The sequence below is a fragment of the Panthera onca genome, chromosome D4, assembly GCF_046562875.1.
Source record: "Panthera onca isolate mPanOnc1 chromosome D4, mPanOnc1 haplotype 2, whole genome shotgun sequence".
Taxonomy (NCBI): domain Eukaryota; kingdom Metazoa; phylum Chordata; class Mammalia; order Carnivora; family Felidae; genus Panthera; species Panthera onca.
In genome coordinates this window covers 9,004,171-9,020,623 of record NC_138351.1, presented here as the reverse complement: position 1 = coordinate 9,020,623, position 16,453 = coordinate 9,004,171, and the positions used below count along the sequence as shown (strand labels likewise).

At 40.9% G+C, this 16,453-nt stretch overlaps 1 protein-coding gene across 10 annotated transcripts in view; it reads right to left on the bottom strand.

The window, feature by feature from the left end:
* Positions 1-16,453, bottom strand: part of RFX3 (regulatory factor X3) — a 286,452-nt gene that overhangs the window by 26,628 nt on the left and 243,371 nt on the right. For all 10 annotated transcript variants that reach the window (XM_078436058.2, XM_078436061.2, XM_078436060.2 and 7 more), the window contains 2 exons: positions 15,936-16,085; positions 7,457-7,665 (listed from right to left, as the gene is read on the bottom strand). In XM_078436058.2, the coding sequence (XP_078292184.1) occupies positions 7,457-7,665; positions 15,936-16,085 (359 nt within the window). The remainder of the gene's footprint in view (positions 1-7,456; positions 7,666-15,935; positions 16,086-16,453) is intronic.

The window sequence follows — 16,453 nt, the reverse complement described above, 5'->3', positions numbered from 1 at the left end:
GGGTGGGAGGACGGGTGAAATAGGGATGGGGATTAAGAGCACACTTATCATGCATGTTGAGCACTGAGGAATGTATAGAACTGTTGAATCACTATATTGTGCACCTGAAACTACCATCACACTGTGTGTTAATTATACTGGAATTGAAAAAAAAGGAAAACTTCTCATTACCACAGTACTACATATATTAGTTAATAATACATTCATTGTCATAAACCGTAGTTCTAGTGAATAATTCCTTAGACTCAAATACCTTAGTGAATACCTTAAGTTTAGAACTCAGTAAGTGAACTACTAAAAATAGATTAATTCTTTCATTCCTATGCCACAGATAAAAAATTATGTTTATAATTCTACGCACGCCTTTCCTAAAATTTAATGACACATAACCCATTTGTAAAAATAATAAATATAAACACAATACCTATTTGAAATTAAACATTTGTTTTCCTATGGAAAAATCTTAAAAGGCAGAGAAATCCCTCTACTTAAAAAAGCAAAAGCAAACACAACACAAAAGTAACAGTAAACTGTTGTATAACATTTTTACCTAAACTGATCCAAACCTGACCAGCTGGAGTAAATAATTTCGAATTGAAGCAGAGTATTTGCTAATTGCATCTCTTGTTGAAGACAGAAAATATTCGTAATATATCCCAGAGAAGACAAAAGGCTAACAAACATACAAAATTTCACTAACCTTACTCAAAATTACAAATTAAACACCACATGTCATCTATCGTACTGTAAGAGATGAAAAGGTCCAGTGCTGCCGAAAAAGATGGGAAAATAACTCTCGTTTACTGTTTTTGCGAGTATACATTCACAAAACTTTTGTGGTGAAGGGAAATTTGGCACTATGTCTCAAAACTAAAAAGGCAAAAAACCGTTGACTTACCAATTCCAATTCCATAAATTCACACAAATGAACAAAGATAATTTTAACTGTAGCAGTATTTATGCTGGTGAGAGACTAGGAGGGAACACTAAATAGCCATTAGTTGATGGTGGTTAAATAAATGATGGCTCATTCATATATCAATTGTATGCAATAGTTTAAAGAAATGAGGGAGATTGGACATAAAGGTAGTAACATGGAAAAGTATGATATAATGATATAAAAGTATGATATAAACTATGATATAATGTCAAGTTAAAGAAGTAAAATGTGTGGGAGTCATTTTAATATAACAATTGTATATATGAACATGTATATATGATATAATTGTATCATAATGCCAAAAACCACCAAAATGCTTCAGAATGAGGGGAAAAGGTAATGTTTAAATAACACATGACACATACACATAATAATATTGAATATTGTGAGGACATTAAAAGTTATGTGTTTGAAGATGTTTAATGATGAGAAATGCTTAAGATATAATGTTAAATGAAAATGCTTAGGGAAAGATACAGATAATAAACCATGGTAAATAACTAGATTCCAATTTTATAGAACACTAAAAAAACCCAACAATTTACCACTGGTTATTTCGGGGTATTGAAATTATGCTGTAAGTTTATTCCTCATTATTTTTTCAAAGATTTTTTTTAAAAGTTTATCTGTTTGAGAGAGAGAGAGAGAGAGAGAGAGAGAGAGAGCGCACACCAGCAGGGGAGGGGCAGAGAGAAAGAGAGAGAGAGAGAGAGAGAGAGAGAGAGAGAGAGAGAGAATCCCAAGCAGGCTCCATGCTGTCAGTACAGAGCCTGATGTGGGGCTCAAACTCACAAGCCACAAGATCATTGCAGGAACTGAAACCAAGAGCCGGATGCTTAAATGACCGAGCCACCCACATGCCTCTTTAAAAAAAAAGATTTTAAGTAATCTCTACACCCAACGTGGGGCTCGAACTTACATCTCCCTGATCAAGAGTCGTTGGGTCTACTGAGTGAGTCAGCCAGGCACCTGTGCTTGTTATTTTTAGTATTTCAAATATTTTCTAAAGCAAGTGCATCTTGATTTCATTTTTTTTAAACGTTTATTTTTGAGAGAGAGAGTGCAAGTAGCAGAGGGGCAGAGAGGGAAGGGAAGAGAGAGAGGCAGGGGGGAATCTGAAGTAGGCTCCAGGCCCCGGGCTGTCAGCAGAGAGCCCGATGTGGGGCTCAAACTCACGAACTGCGAGATCATGACCTGAGCCGAAGCCAAACGCTTAACCGACTGAGCCGCCCAGGCGCCCCTTGATTTCATTTAAAAATGTTTATTTTCCCTCTCTTTCTGTTCCTCCCCTACTTGCACTCTGTCTCTCTCTCTCTCAAAAATAAATAAAGGTTAAAAAAAATTTTTTTTAATGTTTCTTTTATGGGGCGCCTGGGTGGCTCAGTTCGTTGGGCGTCTGGCTCTTGATTTCAGCTTGGGTCATGATCTCATGGTTTCTGGGTTCGAGCCCCATGTCGGGCTCCACACTGGCAGCTCAGGGCCTGCTTGGGATTCTCTCGGTCTGTCTCTGTCTCTGCCCCTCCCCTGCTCATGCTCTTTCTAGCTCTCAAAATGAATGAAATAAACTTTAAAAATGTTCATTTTAAAAGATGACTTTATAAATATAAAAAACCAATTCTGAGTCAGTTGAATGTCAATAAATCTTTGCAGGGATAAATATCACAGATAGAGAATGAATTATATATAATATATATTTCTAAGTTCAAATTTTAGGCCTTTATTCCTTTAAGATAGAAAAACCCTGAAATCATGTTAATGACTAAGGAAAATATTCACACTAAGTAGCTTTCTGATAATACTCTAATATGCAAAGTCCACTGATTTTTTCCAAGAGAATTTACCTCCATCCACTCAATAGATGTTTACTGCATTCCTACTCTGTGCCATGGTCTTATTCTAGAACCAGTTAGGCAAAATTATGGTTTTAGCAGAACTCACCTTCTGCTAAGAGAAAACAGTTGAGGAAACCCAAGCAGATACAAAATATAAAGGTAGGTAAATCCTATGGACACAGTAGATCAGGGAAAAAACATAAATCGGGAAAAAAAAATAAATCCTCTAAAAAAATACGGAATCATGGGGACGAGCATTTCAGTTAGGTTGTCAGTAAGACTCTTTCTGAAAAGGTGATATCACTGAGCAGAAAGTGGAATGAAGTGAGCCAAGCGAGAACATGTGAACTTTCCTTGCAGAAACGAGAACAAATGAAAAGACTCTGAGGCAGACCCAGGCTTGATGTGTTCAAAGAACAGCCAGGAGGCTAGTGTGGCTGGAAGAAAGTCAGCAAAGAGAGAACATACAATGGGTCTGGGGGCACTACCTCCTGGTCCGTGTCGGGTCTCCGGGACAGAGCCTTGGATTTTATTCGGAGTATTTTGTAAATCTTGCACAGTTAGGCAGTCACCTTATTTCAGCATAAAATACACATATAATCCTGAAATCTGGTGGAAAATTAAAAACAATCCGCTGACCTTCAGTTATAATACCTAGTGATTTTTAGAAAATGCTGATAAGCATGAAATTATTTAAAAAAAAATTTTTTTAACGTTTATTTATTTTTGAGACAGAGAGAGACAGAGCATGAACAGGGGAGGGCCAGAGAGAGAGGGGGACACAGAATCAGAAGCAGGCTCCAGGCTCTGAGCCGTCAGCACAGAGCCTGACACGGGGCTCGAACTCAAGGACCGAGAGATCATGACCTGAGCCGAAGTCGGATGCTTAACCGACTGAGCCACCCAGGCGCCCCAATAAGCATGAAATTATTGTCCCATGTTTAGAAAAGAATCAGTTGAATCATGTTATCGATGCTACTTTAGTATCCCCTCTATGTTGGGCCTTTGCCCTACAGGCCAAGTATTAAATGACACATTTAACAGTTTAGTTGGAAACTTTTTGTCTGACTCGGACTTCTGTAAGATATGTTGCAAAAACTGACTAAGTGAATTCCATGTTGCTAAGTTACCATGAATTCAACTTCTTGTACACTCAGACTTATCGAGTTAATTATTTTGTCATGGATGAGAGACTTATGGTCTGGGCGCTGAAACACAGACCCTAACAAGTGATCCTCTTTGTGTATTGGGGGAGGTATCACACGCTTCCTCAGAAGAAAAGGGAGAACATCCCTCCTGTGACCCCCATGCAAACTCTCTTTTAAAACAGTGCTTACAGTTGATTCCGAAAGAATATTACTTTTTGGAAGATTTAGAAATTGTCCAGTTGTAAGCAAACTACATTCCCTGTCCCCCCTTTCGAGTCACCGTATCAGAGCTATAAATTTTGTTCTTTAAAAATGGGATATTTGGATGACTCTCAGGGTAGCTCTGAGGAATGTTCTGTTCTGTTAACCACAAAACACACAAGCTGAGAAATGGCCCACATAACTTCTCCATTTCTGCCCAGGAGAGGTGGTAATATTTTTTTCCCGCCTCCTGGGGAGCCAACAGTATTCCTTCCAAGCCAGGTTAGCAAGCAAGGAGAGACCCCCATTTGGAGCAGAGGGTGTCTGTAGCAAGGCTTCAACCTGCTGCCGTCACAGTTCTCTGCCAGCCCATTTCCCCATTCGTATACATGTAAATAGATAGAGACCTTGAGAAATTATCAGATTAACTGACTTCAGAACACCAAGGGTCTGTGTGTGTGACTGCCAAACTCTTATTACAAGGCCAAAACTGTGAAGAAGAAAAAAAAAACCTCTATAATTCCGCTTCTCTGATAGTTTGTGAATGCAGTTTTCATTACTCAGTATGTTATTACGCCCCGCTAAAAAACAGTTCGGATTTAAGGGCTCTTCGTTTCTAAGCTGTGGACTTTGCCTATAAGCAGGAGGTATGCATCTGTCTGAATATGCCTTTCCTTCTGTGGTCCTGAACTCTACGCCTTTGAGTCTTTTTGAAATGAAAATAATACCCATAATAGTGTCTAATAATAACAAGCCAATTATCCCCAACTCAGGGAGGACAGAGGGCAGACAAGTGATGGTCTACTGGGTTTGTATTTCTGCAGAGAACAAGAAATACAAGTAAGTAATTTTCTCTCCTTTCAAGATACTTGCAACGGATCTCTGTGGAGACGAAGGCTCCAGGGGTATATTTCTAAAACGATATCAACTAAATATAGAAAAAAAAAAAACCCACAGGAAGGAGTAAGTGCAAGTCTGACATAACAACATAAGAAAGCAGTTAGGAAGGGAAAAAAAAACACCTTGCTTTTTTCTGATCTAGAGAATGCACCCGGCTTTTGGCCATATAGGTTTTAGAATAACTGGCTTGTATAACTGGTTTCATCCATCATTCATGAAATACATATACCATCTGTATGACTTTCTGAGAAGAAAATGTTTGAATAAAAAAAGTCAAGTCACAAGCAAATGGGAAAATACCTGAAGCCTTCTTAAGAAATGTTCTCAAATTAAAATTTGGAATTCTACTATTACTATGACTATTGCTGTATCTTCTTGGAGACACTGTGACAATGCTTTCCAAATCTTCTCCACATAGCGGGGCAAACTTCAACAGTCCTCATCAACATTTTTCTCATTCACACCCAGATCTAAGCTAACACTGGTTTTACTGTACCGTGCCAGGGGGTCACGGAGTCAGGCAACATCTTAATAAAGCGCTTCTCAAATCACATGGGTTAAAGGTATTATTAAATGTAGGAGGCACCGAGCTGTGGAATTACGCCATTCCAAAAACAAGACAACAATAATAGAAAACCGGCAGGCTTCCTTTTACTGAGTTGGACCCTGGGCTAAACATGAGACCATTTTCAGGGTGTAAGAGTAAGCTAACTTGTAATTAAGCATCTATAAAGGATCTATGGTACTACTTGAGCTTAAGAAGTAAGAATTGGATGAAATCAAGTAAAATCAGCTGAAAGAAAGAAATCGCTTCCAGTAAGAGCCAAAGCAGCTGCCGACATAATTCAAAGATGCCTGGCATCTTCATGAAGGGGGTCACAAAGAGAGGGTGTGGGCTTCCGGGTTAACAGGTATACCAGTTCCTAAACTCTGTTGCTTATCTATATACCTTCTCCCTGCAAAGCTAGCTCTGGACTCACCCCTGGACTCACTCATCACCATGATGACCCCAGTGTGCCCGCAGCCAGTCTGGTATGTCCTGTGGTCACGACTTTCTGACACAGACATGGGAGGACAGAATCTAAATCAGGAACCACCTAAACCTCAAGGTAGATATGGCCGTCACGCCCGAGGCAGCGGGGGCATCTCCATCCAAAGGAGCAAAAAAACCCACTAAACTCCTACCAGTAGAAAAAAAATCCCAGGGTCAGAACTATAACTTAACTAATTCACGTTACGAAATGCAAGTCTATCCCTCCATTCATCCCTGTGTTTCTGGTGTATAAGCCTATGTACAAGGCTCTGCTTTTAGCCCTTGCAGGAGACACATGGTCAACGACTCATCCCAACATTTGATGTCATACATCATGTAATCCGAAGGGCTTTCTCTTCCGGGGTTCCAGGTTGATAAAACCATACGTTTATATTTATATTATTTTGGCCATTAAGTGACTCGTATTGTACTTAGCGTCTACTAGATTATTGGTTCCTAAACCAGCTATGCATCAGAATCACCAAGAGGAAGATTTCTGAAGGCATTTTCGCATCACCTCTATCCCTAATCACTATTACCCACCCGCCCAGATCTTGATTCATTCAGGAGGGTTTGGGGAGGTACCTACGATTTTTGTTTATTTTACACTAATGCTAACACACAGCCAGATTTGAAAACAGTTGTACCTGATAAAATTAAGAAATTAACTAGATGGATGTGAGCATACATCACAATCACCTAAATGACTTTTTTAAAAGCACAGAACAAACTGAGGGTTGGTGGGGCACTGGGGGGGAAAGCGGGTGATGGGCACGGAGGAGGGCACTTGTTGGGATGAGCACTGGGTGTTGTATGGAAGCCAATTTGACAATAAATTATGTTACGAAAAAATAAAAGCACAGATTGTTGCTCCCCATCTGATTGGCTCTGCCGTTTCTGATCCTAACGGTTTGGGGGGTGGGGCCTGAGAATTCGCTTTTCGAATACGTCTCCTGATGCTCCTGGTCTAGGGACCACAGCTTGCAAATCACCTCACTAGAGAATCAAGCGAGTGGTGTTAAGTGTTCCGGAAAGAAGCCCAAATAATGTCTGTCTGCAGCAGAGAGGACGACACCAGCCCTTTTCTGTCGCTGCACATGGCAGCTATGAGACGTCCCCAGCTGAGAACTCCAGGACTGGGAGCAAGAGGTTTCCTCCTCCTGACAGATTATTCCCATAAAGCTCCTAGAGCGATCCCATGATGCTGGCATCACCGGGGGTGGGCGGAGGGTAATCACCACGGGGAGTCTGCACCCCAAGCCGTCACTCGTGTCTTGTCTGTTGTCTGAGAAGCAGGTACACGCACACACGCGCACACACACACACACACGCGCACGCACGCGCGCACGCGCGTATCCGCAGCGCGTGAAGAATAAAGCTTGGGGGAAAGTGAGCACGATACCTGTAGAAAGACCATTTTAGCAGGAACTGCCTGGCAGCTTTAGGGAAACTGGGCCTCCCCTCGTAGGGCTTCAGCGCCTGCATCATCACGTTGTCCAGCCACGCGGCCCACTGCTCCAGGGTGCTCTGCTGCTGGAGGGTCATCTTGAAGTCCGTCTCCAGTCTCTGAACCATGCTGTCGTCACACTGGCACACCCAGGAGGCCTGCTCCTGGGACGGTACACAGAAAGCAGAGGAAAAGTTCAGCCCCACACCTTTTCCTCCAACGGCAGCCCGCAAACCCGGGGCACGGCGGGAAATTAGCGCGAAGGCTTCAAGCCACCGAAGGAACTGGGAAGGTGAACAACCACTTGTCAGCTGTCAAGGAAATGAACACCGCCTGGGTGCACGAAACAGCATGACTTGGGTTTTTCCACATCAGCTGGTCTGCGTGAAGGATCAAAATACGCGATCTCTGGGGGCGCCTGGCGGGCTCAGTCGGTTACCCCTGACTCTTCATCTAGGCTCAGGTCACGATCTCACAGTACGTGGGATCGAACCGAACCCCGCATCGGGCTCTGTGCTGATGGTGCGGAGCCTGTTTGGGATTCTCCCTCTGTCCCTTTCCCAGCTCACTTTCTCTCTCTCAAAATAAATAAACATTAAAATGGTGTGGAGCCTGCTTGGGATGCTCTCTCTCCCTCTCTCTCTGCCCCTTCCCAGCTCGCTTTCTCTCTCTCAAAATAAATACACATTAAAAAAATTAAAAATAAAAATAAAATACATGATCACCCACGAAAAAGAGAATCTGAGCCAACAGTCTGCAGTCTTTCCTTCTATTGTTTTTATACTGCCTTCAAAAGTTCTCTCTTCCTCACCGCCGCCCCCCCCCCCCCGCCCAGCCCCCACAACCCAATCAGATAAAACTTTAAAGTTAATCCATTCGAACATCCAATGGAAAAAAGACAGTCTCTTTAACAAATGGTGCTGGGAGAACTGGACAGCAACATGCAGGAGGTTGAAACTAGACCACTTTCTCACACCATTCACAAAAATAAACTCAAAATGGATAAAGGACCTGAATGTGAGACAGGAAACCATCAAAACCTTAGAGGAGAAAGCAGGAAAAGACCTCTCTGACCTCAGCCATAGCAATCTCTTACTTGACACATCCCCAAAGGCAAGGGAATTAAAAGCAAAAGTGAATTACTGGGACCTTATGAAGATAAAAAACTTCTGCACAGCAAAGGAAACAACCAACAAAATTAAAAGGCAACCAACGGAATGGGAAAAGATATTTGCAAATGACATATCGGACAAAGGGCTAGTATCCAAAATCTATAAAGAGCTCACCAAACTCCACACCCGAAAAACAAATAACCCAGTGAAGAAATGGGCAGAAAACATGAACAGACACTTCTCTAAAGAAGACATCCGGATGGCCAACAGGCGCATGAAAAGATGTTCAACGTCGCTCCTTATCAGGGAAATACAAATCAAAACCACACTCAGATATCACCTCACGCCAGTCAGAGTGGCCAAAATGAACAAATCAGGAGACTATAGATGCTGGAGAGGATGTGGAGAAACGGGAACCCTCTTGCACTGTTGGTGGGAATGCAAACTGGTGCAGCCACTCTGGAAAGCAGTGTGGAGGTTCCTCAGAAAATTAAAAATAGACCTACCCTATGACCCAGCAATAGCACTGCTAGGAATTTATCCAAGGGATACAGGAGTACTGATGCATAGGGGCACTTGTACCCCAATGTTTATAGCAGCACTCTCAACAATAGCCAAATGATGGAAAGAGCCTAAATGTCCATCAACTGATGAATGGATAAAGAAATTGTGGTTTATAGACACAATGGAATACTACGTGGCAATGAGAAAAAATGAAATATGGCCTTTTGTAGCAACGTAGATGGAACTGGAGAGTGTGATGCTAAGTGAAATAAGCCATACAGAGAAAGACAGATACCATATGGTTTCACTCTTATGTGGATCCTGAGAGACTTAACAGAAACCCATGGGGGAGGGGAAGAAAAAAAAAAAAAAAAAAAGAGGTTAGAGTGGGAGAGAGCCAAAGCATAAGAGACTGTTAAAAACTGAGAACAAACTGAGGGTTGATGGGGGGTGGGAGGGAGGGGATGGTGGGGGATGGGTATTGAGGAGGGCACCTTTTGGGATGAGCACTGGGTGTTGTATGGAAACCAATTTGACAGTAAATTTCATATATTAAAAAAAAAAAAATAAAGTCAATCCATTCGAGAAGATTTAGGGTAAGTCGGGCGGATGAACTCAATGGTACTGGGTGGAAACACATGCTGTATGAGGTTTAGGCTTTGGGAACCACACAACTGAGATACAACAGTAGCAAAAACAAAACTACTTTTGAGAAAATGTAGACATCTACCTGCCAAGGATTTCGATTACTACTGTTTTCCTTCTGGCTCTGACTGGGAAGTTTCATGGTTGGTAACAGCTGTGGGAACAAGAACTTTTAAAGCTACGTTTCAGTAGTTGCTCTAAGTTTTAGGACGTTTCCAGGGCTATACTGTATTTTAACATTAAAAAGTATATACTCTCAATGTCGAAATATAATCATTTGGTAATATAACGTTTGGCGGAGAATCAGAGGACGTGGATCTTAATACAGGGCGCAAATCAACTAAACTGACCTCAAGTAACCCACGTAATCTATGTGGGCCTCGTGTTCCCGGCATATAATAGAGAAATGAAATGTGACAGGAACTTTTAAGCCGGGTTCACTGCATGCAGATAATGTTTTCGAGATAAGCTCCCGTGGAGGGGTGTCTGTGAAGGTCCTAATTCTACACCTAAAACATTGTGATTATGTGTGTATTTTTCTGCAAAGGGTGTTTATAGCTTCCATTCTCCGAGCTCTCAGAGGACAAGTTCATTTGCATAGATAGTTTCGGCTGAATAAACCCCTAATCTTCATTCTCTGGTTCCAGCGTCTCTTCTGATCGTATAGACATTACCTATTCAAGAGACATTTCAACCGGGAGGCATTTCAAATACAAAATGCCCAAACTGAATTTATTTTATTTCCCCAGGGAGACCTCCAGTTTCTTCTAAATTCTCAACAGATGACACCATCCCCTATCCTTCTCTTACCTAATTATTAGCCATAAAGTCTTTCAGAATTACCTCCTAAGTATCACTTTCAAATGTTTTAAGTACACTAAAATAGAATTATAGAAAAACCTGAAAATACAAACAAGCACAAAGGAAAAAAATATTAACGGTATCTAAGATGTCAACGCTAAGAGCTAACTAAAACATGCTGATGTGTAAACCTTTCAAACTTTGCACATATGATATGTGCTGATGCATATATAAATACTTGGGGTAAAAAAAGGATCCTATTATACATTCTAGTAGAGATCCTGCTTAGTTTCACTTAACCTCCATATGATAACTGAATTTCCATGTAGGCAAATGTAGAGCTATATTTATTGTTGAACGACTGAATTTGCTGTAAGGCATGAATATGCCATTATTTACAGAACCAAGTCCATCGGTTCCAGTTTTTTACTATTAGGAAGAACGATGGAACCATCTCTCTTGAAACTATTACCTTTGCAAATTCTGCACTTACTCCTTTATGATAGAATTACATAAGAACAGCTAAGCTCCTTCAACACACCCTGTCAAATGACTCGGAAATTTTATATCAAGAGTCTTGGAGAGTACCCAAGGAAGAATTTAGGCATCAAGGAAAGGACTGGGAAGTTTGTTTTTGTTCTTTGCATTAATGTCCAAGCACTTTAAAAATTGTGGTGAAAAACACAGAACATAACACATATCATCTTACCCATTTTTTAAGAGTGCAGTCTAGGAGTGTCAACCATCTGCTTTTTATTATGCAATCGATCTGCAGAACTTTTTCATCTTGCAAAACTGAAACTCTATACTCACTGTAGGAGGGGGTGTTTTCTGTTTGTTTGTGCCCTGAGAATAGGGGAGGATATCGCACTGGTATCTTTGGAGGAATTTCATTTCATTTCTTACCATAAATTCAAGCTCACTATCTACTTGGAAGTTAGCTGTAAGAAAAGACAGGATGATGGGGAACTGAAACCTAACTCAGACAAATAAAACCACAGGACATTGTCTGGCTTTTCAAATGACATTATACGCCATTTTACTACTCTGGAGATTGAAAACATACTGATAACAGAGTATGCTGTAAATATTCCCTTGTGAAACAATCTGGATATTTCAACTCTGTAAACGGCCAAAGCTAAGGGTGACCATTAGAGGTGTTCTCAACTTACAAATAAATTATATCCAAAATGATGAGGAGTCGGTAGCTTCACAATCAGAATGTCTTTTAAATAAACAACCACAAGCGTATGCGATGATGCCGCATCAGGTCGACCTACCAAACCTACTTGCCCGTAATGCAGATGGAAAACTTACAAATAAAAATGGCGCCATTGTAACGCTATCGATTCAATGAAACGGAAAATCAATAATGTGGCAGTAGAAAACTCATCTTGAACGCATGAGGAAAAGAAGATTTAATTAGGCGGGAATGCAACGGTGATGAAGATTTATGGATATCCTGAAGGAAACCTGTGAGAACTTTCGAGCTCTTCAGAGCATTATGATATTTACACTGAACTGTAACCTCATTGTTTTACATTAAAGTCTCCTTGATGCAAGAGCCATCACCCCCACAGGCGTCCATGCTACTGAGGTCAATCTTGGAGGGGCAGGGACAACTTCCAGGTGAACAGGAGAGGGTAATAAGATCGGAATGAGAAACGGAAGAAGAAGGAGAACTCCAGGGGACTCTAGGAAAACCCAGCAAACCTCCAAACAGAAAAGGAAAGCCAGAAGGGAGTGGAGACGGAATGTAGCACCCTAAAAAGGAGATAACTGATTAAAACGAGGGTGCGAAGTAAGGTGTAGGGGGACATGAAGGGCATGCCACTGTTGTTCCTGGTCCCCCGAGGAAAGGAAAGAGGATAGAGGGTAGAGGGTAGAGCATACACGTCCCAGCACTAATAACTGTCACGCAGACCCGGGAAAACTTGGGAGCTGAAAGCAGAGGAAGGGAAAAACATAGCCTCAATTGGTGGGCAGAGGATGAGAAGAGAGGAGGTATAACCCACCATGTATATGCAAAGACAGTCTCAGGGGTTGGCAGTTATAACTCAGAAGAACTCACTTGCATAAATACTTCATAGGGTTACAGATGCACAAATATTACAGAAAACCCTTCTCAGCTGTTTATTATTGGGAAGTATTCTTTTTTTTTTTTTTTAATGATATGTAAAAAGCATGTTATTTTACTTATTTTCCCTTTAAATTTATTTATTTAAACTCAAGTTAGTTAACATACAGGGTAGTCTTGACTTTGGGGGTAGAACCCAGGGATTCTCATCAATTACATAGGACACTCAGGGTTCATCCCAACAAGGGCCCTCCTTAATGCCCGTCACCTATTTAACCCATCCCCCCACCCACCTCCCCTCCAGCACCCCTCAGTTTGTTCTCTGTATTTAAGTCTCTTATGGTTTGTCTCCCTCCCTGTTTTTATCTTATTTTTCCTGGGGAATCATTCTTAAATATATTTTCTGCTATTGAACTTACATTACTTTTTGAAACTACAAGTTACCTTATTACTTCAACTTTTTTTAAAGATACTTTTTAAAGTATCTTTTCTGAATGAAGATTTGAAAGAAACATTGTAGGATAAATTTTAAGGGAATATGAACTTATTCTCATGAAAATCAGTTGATGTAAATTTCAATGAACTAAGTAAAGTCAATGGCTTTGCAAACCTGAGACAGTTTGCTCTTATGAACGTTTTATGTTTGCATGTGTGCATTTATATGTGTTCATACATAGATATATAGAAAGATACATCTTAAAAAATATTTTCCCCATAACTAGGAGTTTGAGCTCAATCCATGAAAGTCAGAATGAACTGAACTAATTACTATGCCTTAGAATGAATCAAGCCCAAAGACTACTTTTTGATATATTTAAGTAACGAAAATAGACCAGAACTATGGATTAAAATTTCTAAGAAATGGGAGTCATTAATGGTTTCTTTTTAAGCCAAAGTATTTTTTGTAAGTTTATCTATTTATTCTGGGGTGGGGCGGGGGGGAGGGCAGACAAAGAATCCAAAGGCTGATGGGGGGCTCAAAATCCCTAACCATGAGATCATGAGCTGAAATGAAGAGTTGGATGCTTAACCGACTGAGCCACCCAGGTACCAGGTACCAGGGTGCCACCAGCACCCCAAGGTATTGATTTAAGTTTTATCGAGATATAACTCATGTATCATATAATTCACTTGTGTACAGTATAGCATTCAATGGCTTCCCGTAGTACATTCACAGAACTGTGTACCCGTCACAATTTTAAGACGTTTTCATTTCCCCCAAGAGAAACCCCACACTCCTTGTGTCCTATGTCACCCTTCAATTCCCGGTCCCCCAAATCCAGGCAGTCATGGATCTTTCTGTCTCTTACAGATTTGTCTATTCTGCACATTCCATATAAATGGAATCATCCACTACGTGGTCCTTTGTGTCTGGATTCTTTCCCTTAGCATAATATTTCCAAGGTTCATTCACACTGTAGCAGCCGTCAGAACTTCATTTCTTATTATTGTTAATGATATTCCATTGGGTGGATATGCCCCACTTTGTTTACACTCTCAGGAGTAAACAGGCAGTGGGTTGTTGCCACTTTTATGCAGCAAACGTGAATAAAGCTGCCACAGAATGTCCACAGACAAGTTTTATGTGGACACAATTTCATTTCTCTCCGTAGGTACCTATGGGTGAAGTTGCTAAGTCATCTGGTAAAACTCCATGTTTAACCTTTTGAGAAATTGCCAGACCGTTTTCCAAAAGGGCTCATCGTACGTTCTAATCAGTAGTGCCTGAGGGCTCCGATTTTTCACCATGACCACAGAAGCGTGCCCTTCGTCTTGCCCTCCATCTGACTTCTCGCACTATTTGTTTTCATTGGTAATCTCTTTCCTAGGGTAGCATAGTCCACCCTTAACTCCCTTCATTCTTTTTGTGATTACCGGTCTCATGATAGCCATTTTAGCGTGTGGGAAATAGTATCTCCTGTGGTTTTGACTTGCATTTCTGTGGTGGCTAATTACGTTAAGTATCGTTTCAGGTCCTTGTTGGCCATTGGTATATCTTCTTTGGAGAAATGGCTATGGAGGTCGCCACCCATTTTCTACCTGGGCCATCTTTTTATTATTGGGTTGTAATAGCTCTTTACATATTCCAGATACAATTTTTTTTTATCAGATATACAATTTGTAAAAATCTTCTCAATTCTTTTTTCAAATGTATGTATGTATGTAGGTATGTAGGTACTTCTATGTAATAATGATTTCAGGAGTAGAAAATTTCATCAATTCTTATCAGTTGTTGTTTCACTTTTTTTGCTGGTCTCTTGAAGCACAGAAGTTTTTGATTACGTTCAGTTTCTGCATTTCTTTCTTTTTTTTGCTTGTACTTTGAGTGAGCAATGTACTATTTTTACATGGTAACAACTAGTTCCATCACCTTAGTATCTGAAATAAACTATTTGTGGGATTTCACAATATTCCTAAATTAGCTGTCTTTTTAAGTGTACCTTAAAGTACAAGTGAATAGTTTGATCACAATGTTCAAGTACATTTTTTTCTTCATTTGGACGAACAAAACAGTCAAACATCTTGCACCTAATTCCTTTCAAAGGAACAAATATTTACCAGGCACTCTGAAATAGAATTTCTAAGTCTTCCTAGTTCTTTCAAGGTGGGGGACTATTTTTTTTTAATGTTCATTTTTGAGAGAGAGAGAGAGAGAGAGAGAGAGAGAGAGCACAAGAGGGGGAGGTGCAGAGAGACAGGGGGACAGAGGATCCAAAGCAGGCTCTGAGCTGACAGCAGAGAGCCCGACACAAGCCTCAAACACATGAACTGTGAGATCATGACCTGAGCCAAAGTTGGACGCTGAAATGAACCACCCAGGTGCCCCTCAAGGTGGGGCACTATTAAAAACATCTACCTCTTGTATGTTATGGTGCAAAGGACTTCATGTATTCCTACGTATGTCAACAATAATCTAAGATAGGTATTATAAGGTGTGGAAGGGAAAGCCCAGAGCAGTTAAATAACTTGCCCACCGTCCCACAACTAGTAGCTAAAAGAGTTTAATCTCTTGCCTACCTAATTTGAAGGACTGTGAGCGTTCCTGCTCCATTAACTATCTAGCAAACCCTGCTGACATCTGTTCCCATCTAGTACTATAAATCTTAGCAGACTTTAACCACAAAACAGAGGAGCAGTGAAGTCGTGGCCAAGTCAAACTCTCATCTTGCAGGACAATGTGGACATAGATGCCGTCTGTGCGCGGATGCGACTATGGAAACAAATACGACGATCCTCATGAAGAAGAATGAGGCGTCTTTCCTCAAAAGACCCATTTTGAAAGGAAACGGAGTACCTGGACATTGGCAAAGTCAACGCGGTTGAGGTCATTGAGCATCTGGTTGATCTGAGAAGTGTTCTGAAGCACTGCGCGAGCTGCCTGGGCCAGGTGATTGAGCGACGTGTATCTTCGCAGAGTCTGGGCAAAGGCACTTACAGCGGCGACCTGTAAAGAAATCCCATCAAAATCGGGTAGTTGTTTCTCTCCGGAAAAAGAAACCACTGTAATCTTCAAATCTTTATTGCCCTGCCCAATTTTAAATGCTTCCTTCTGATACTTAGTTCAAGTTCATTTCGTGCAAGAGCTTACTTGTAAATTATAGCATTTAAATCTCTAAACCCAAGTATTATTTTCCTTTTGAGTAGGTAGAGGTCAACACTAAAACAAACTCCCATGTTCTTCGACATCTGGGTGCAGCACTAATTAAACCAGTCTTGCAGGAAATGACTTTGTCTAGGGAAGCAGGAAAAATGTTGCCTTTCGTTTCTTTTTTACTCTCTGTAGGACCCTCAACGACAAACTCTGTAAATACA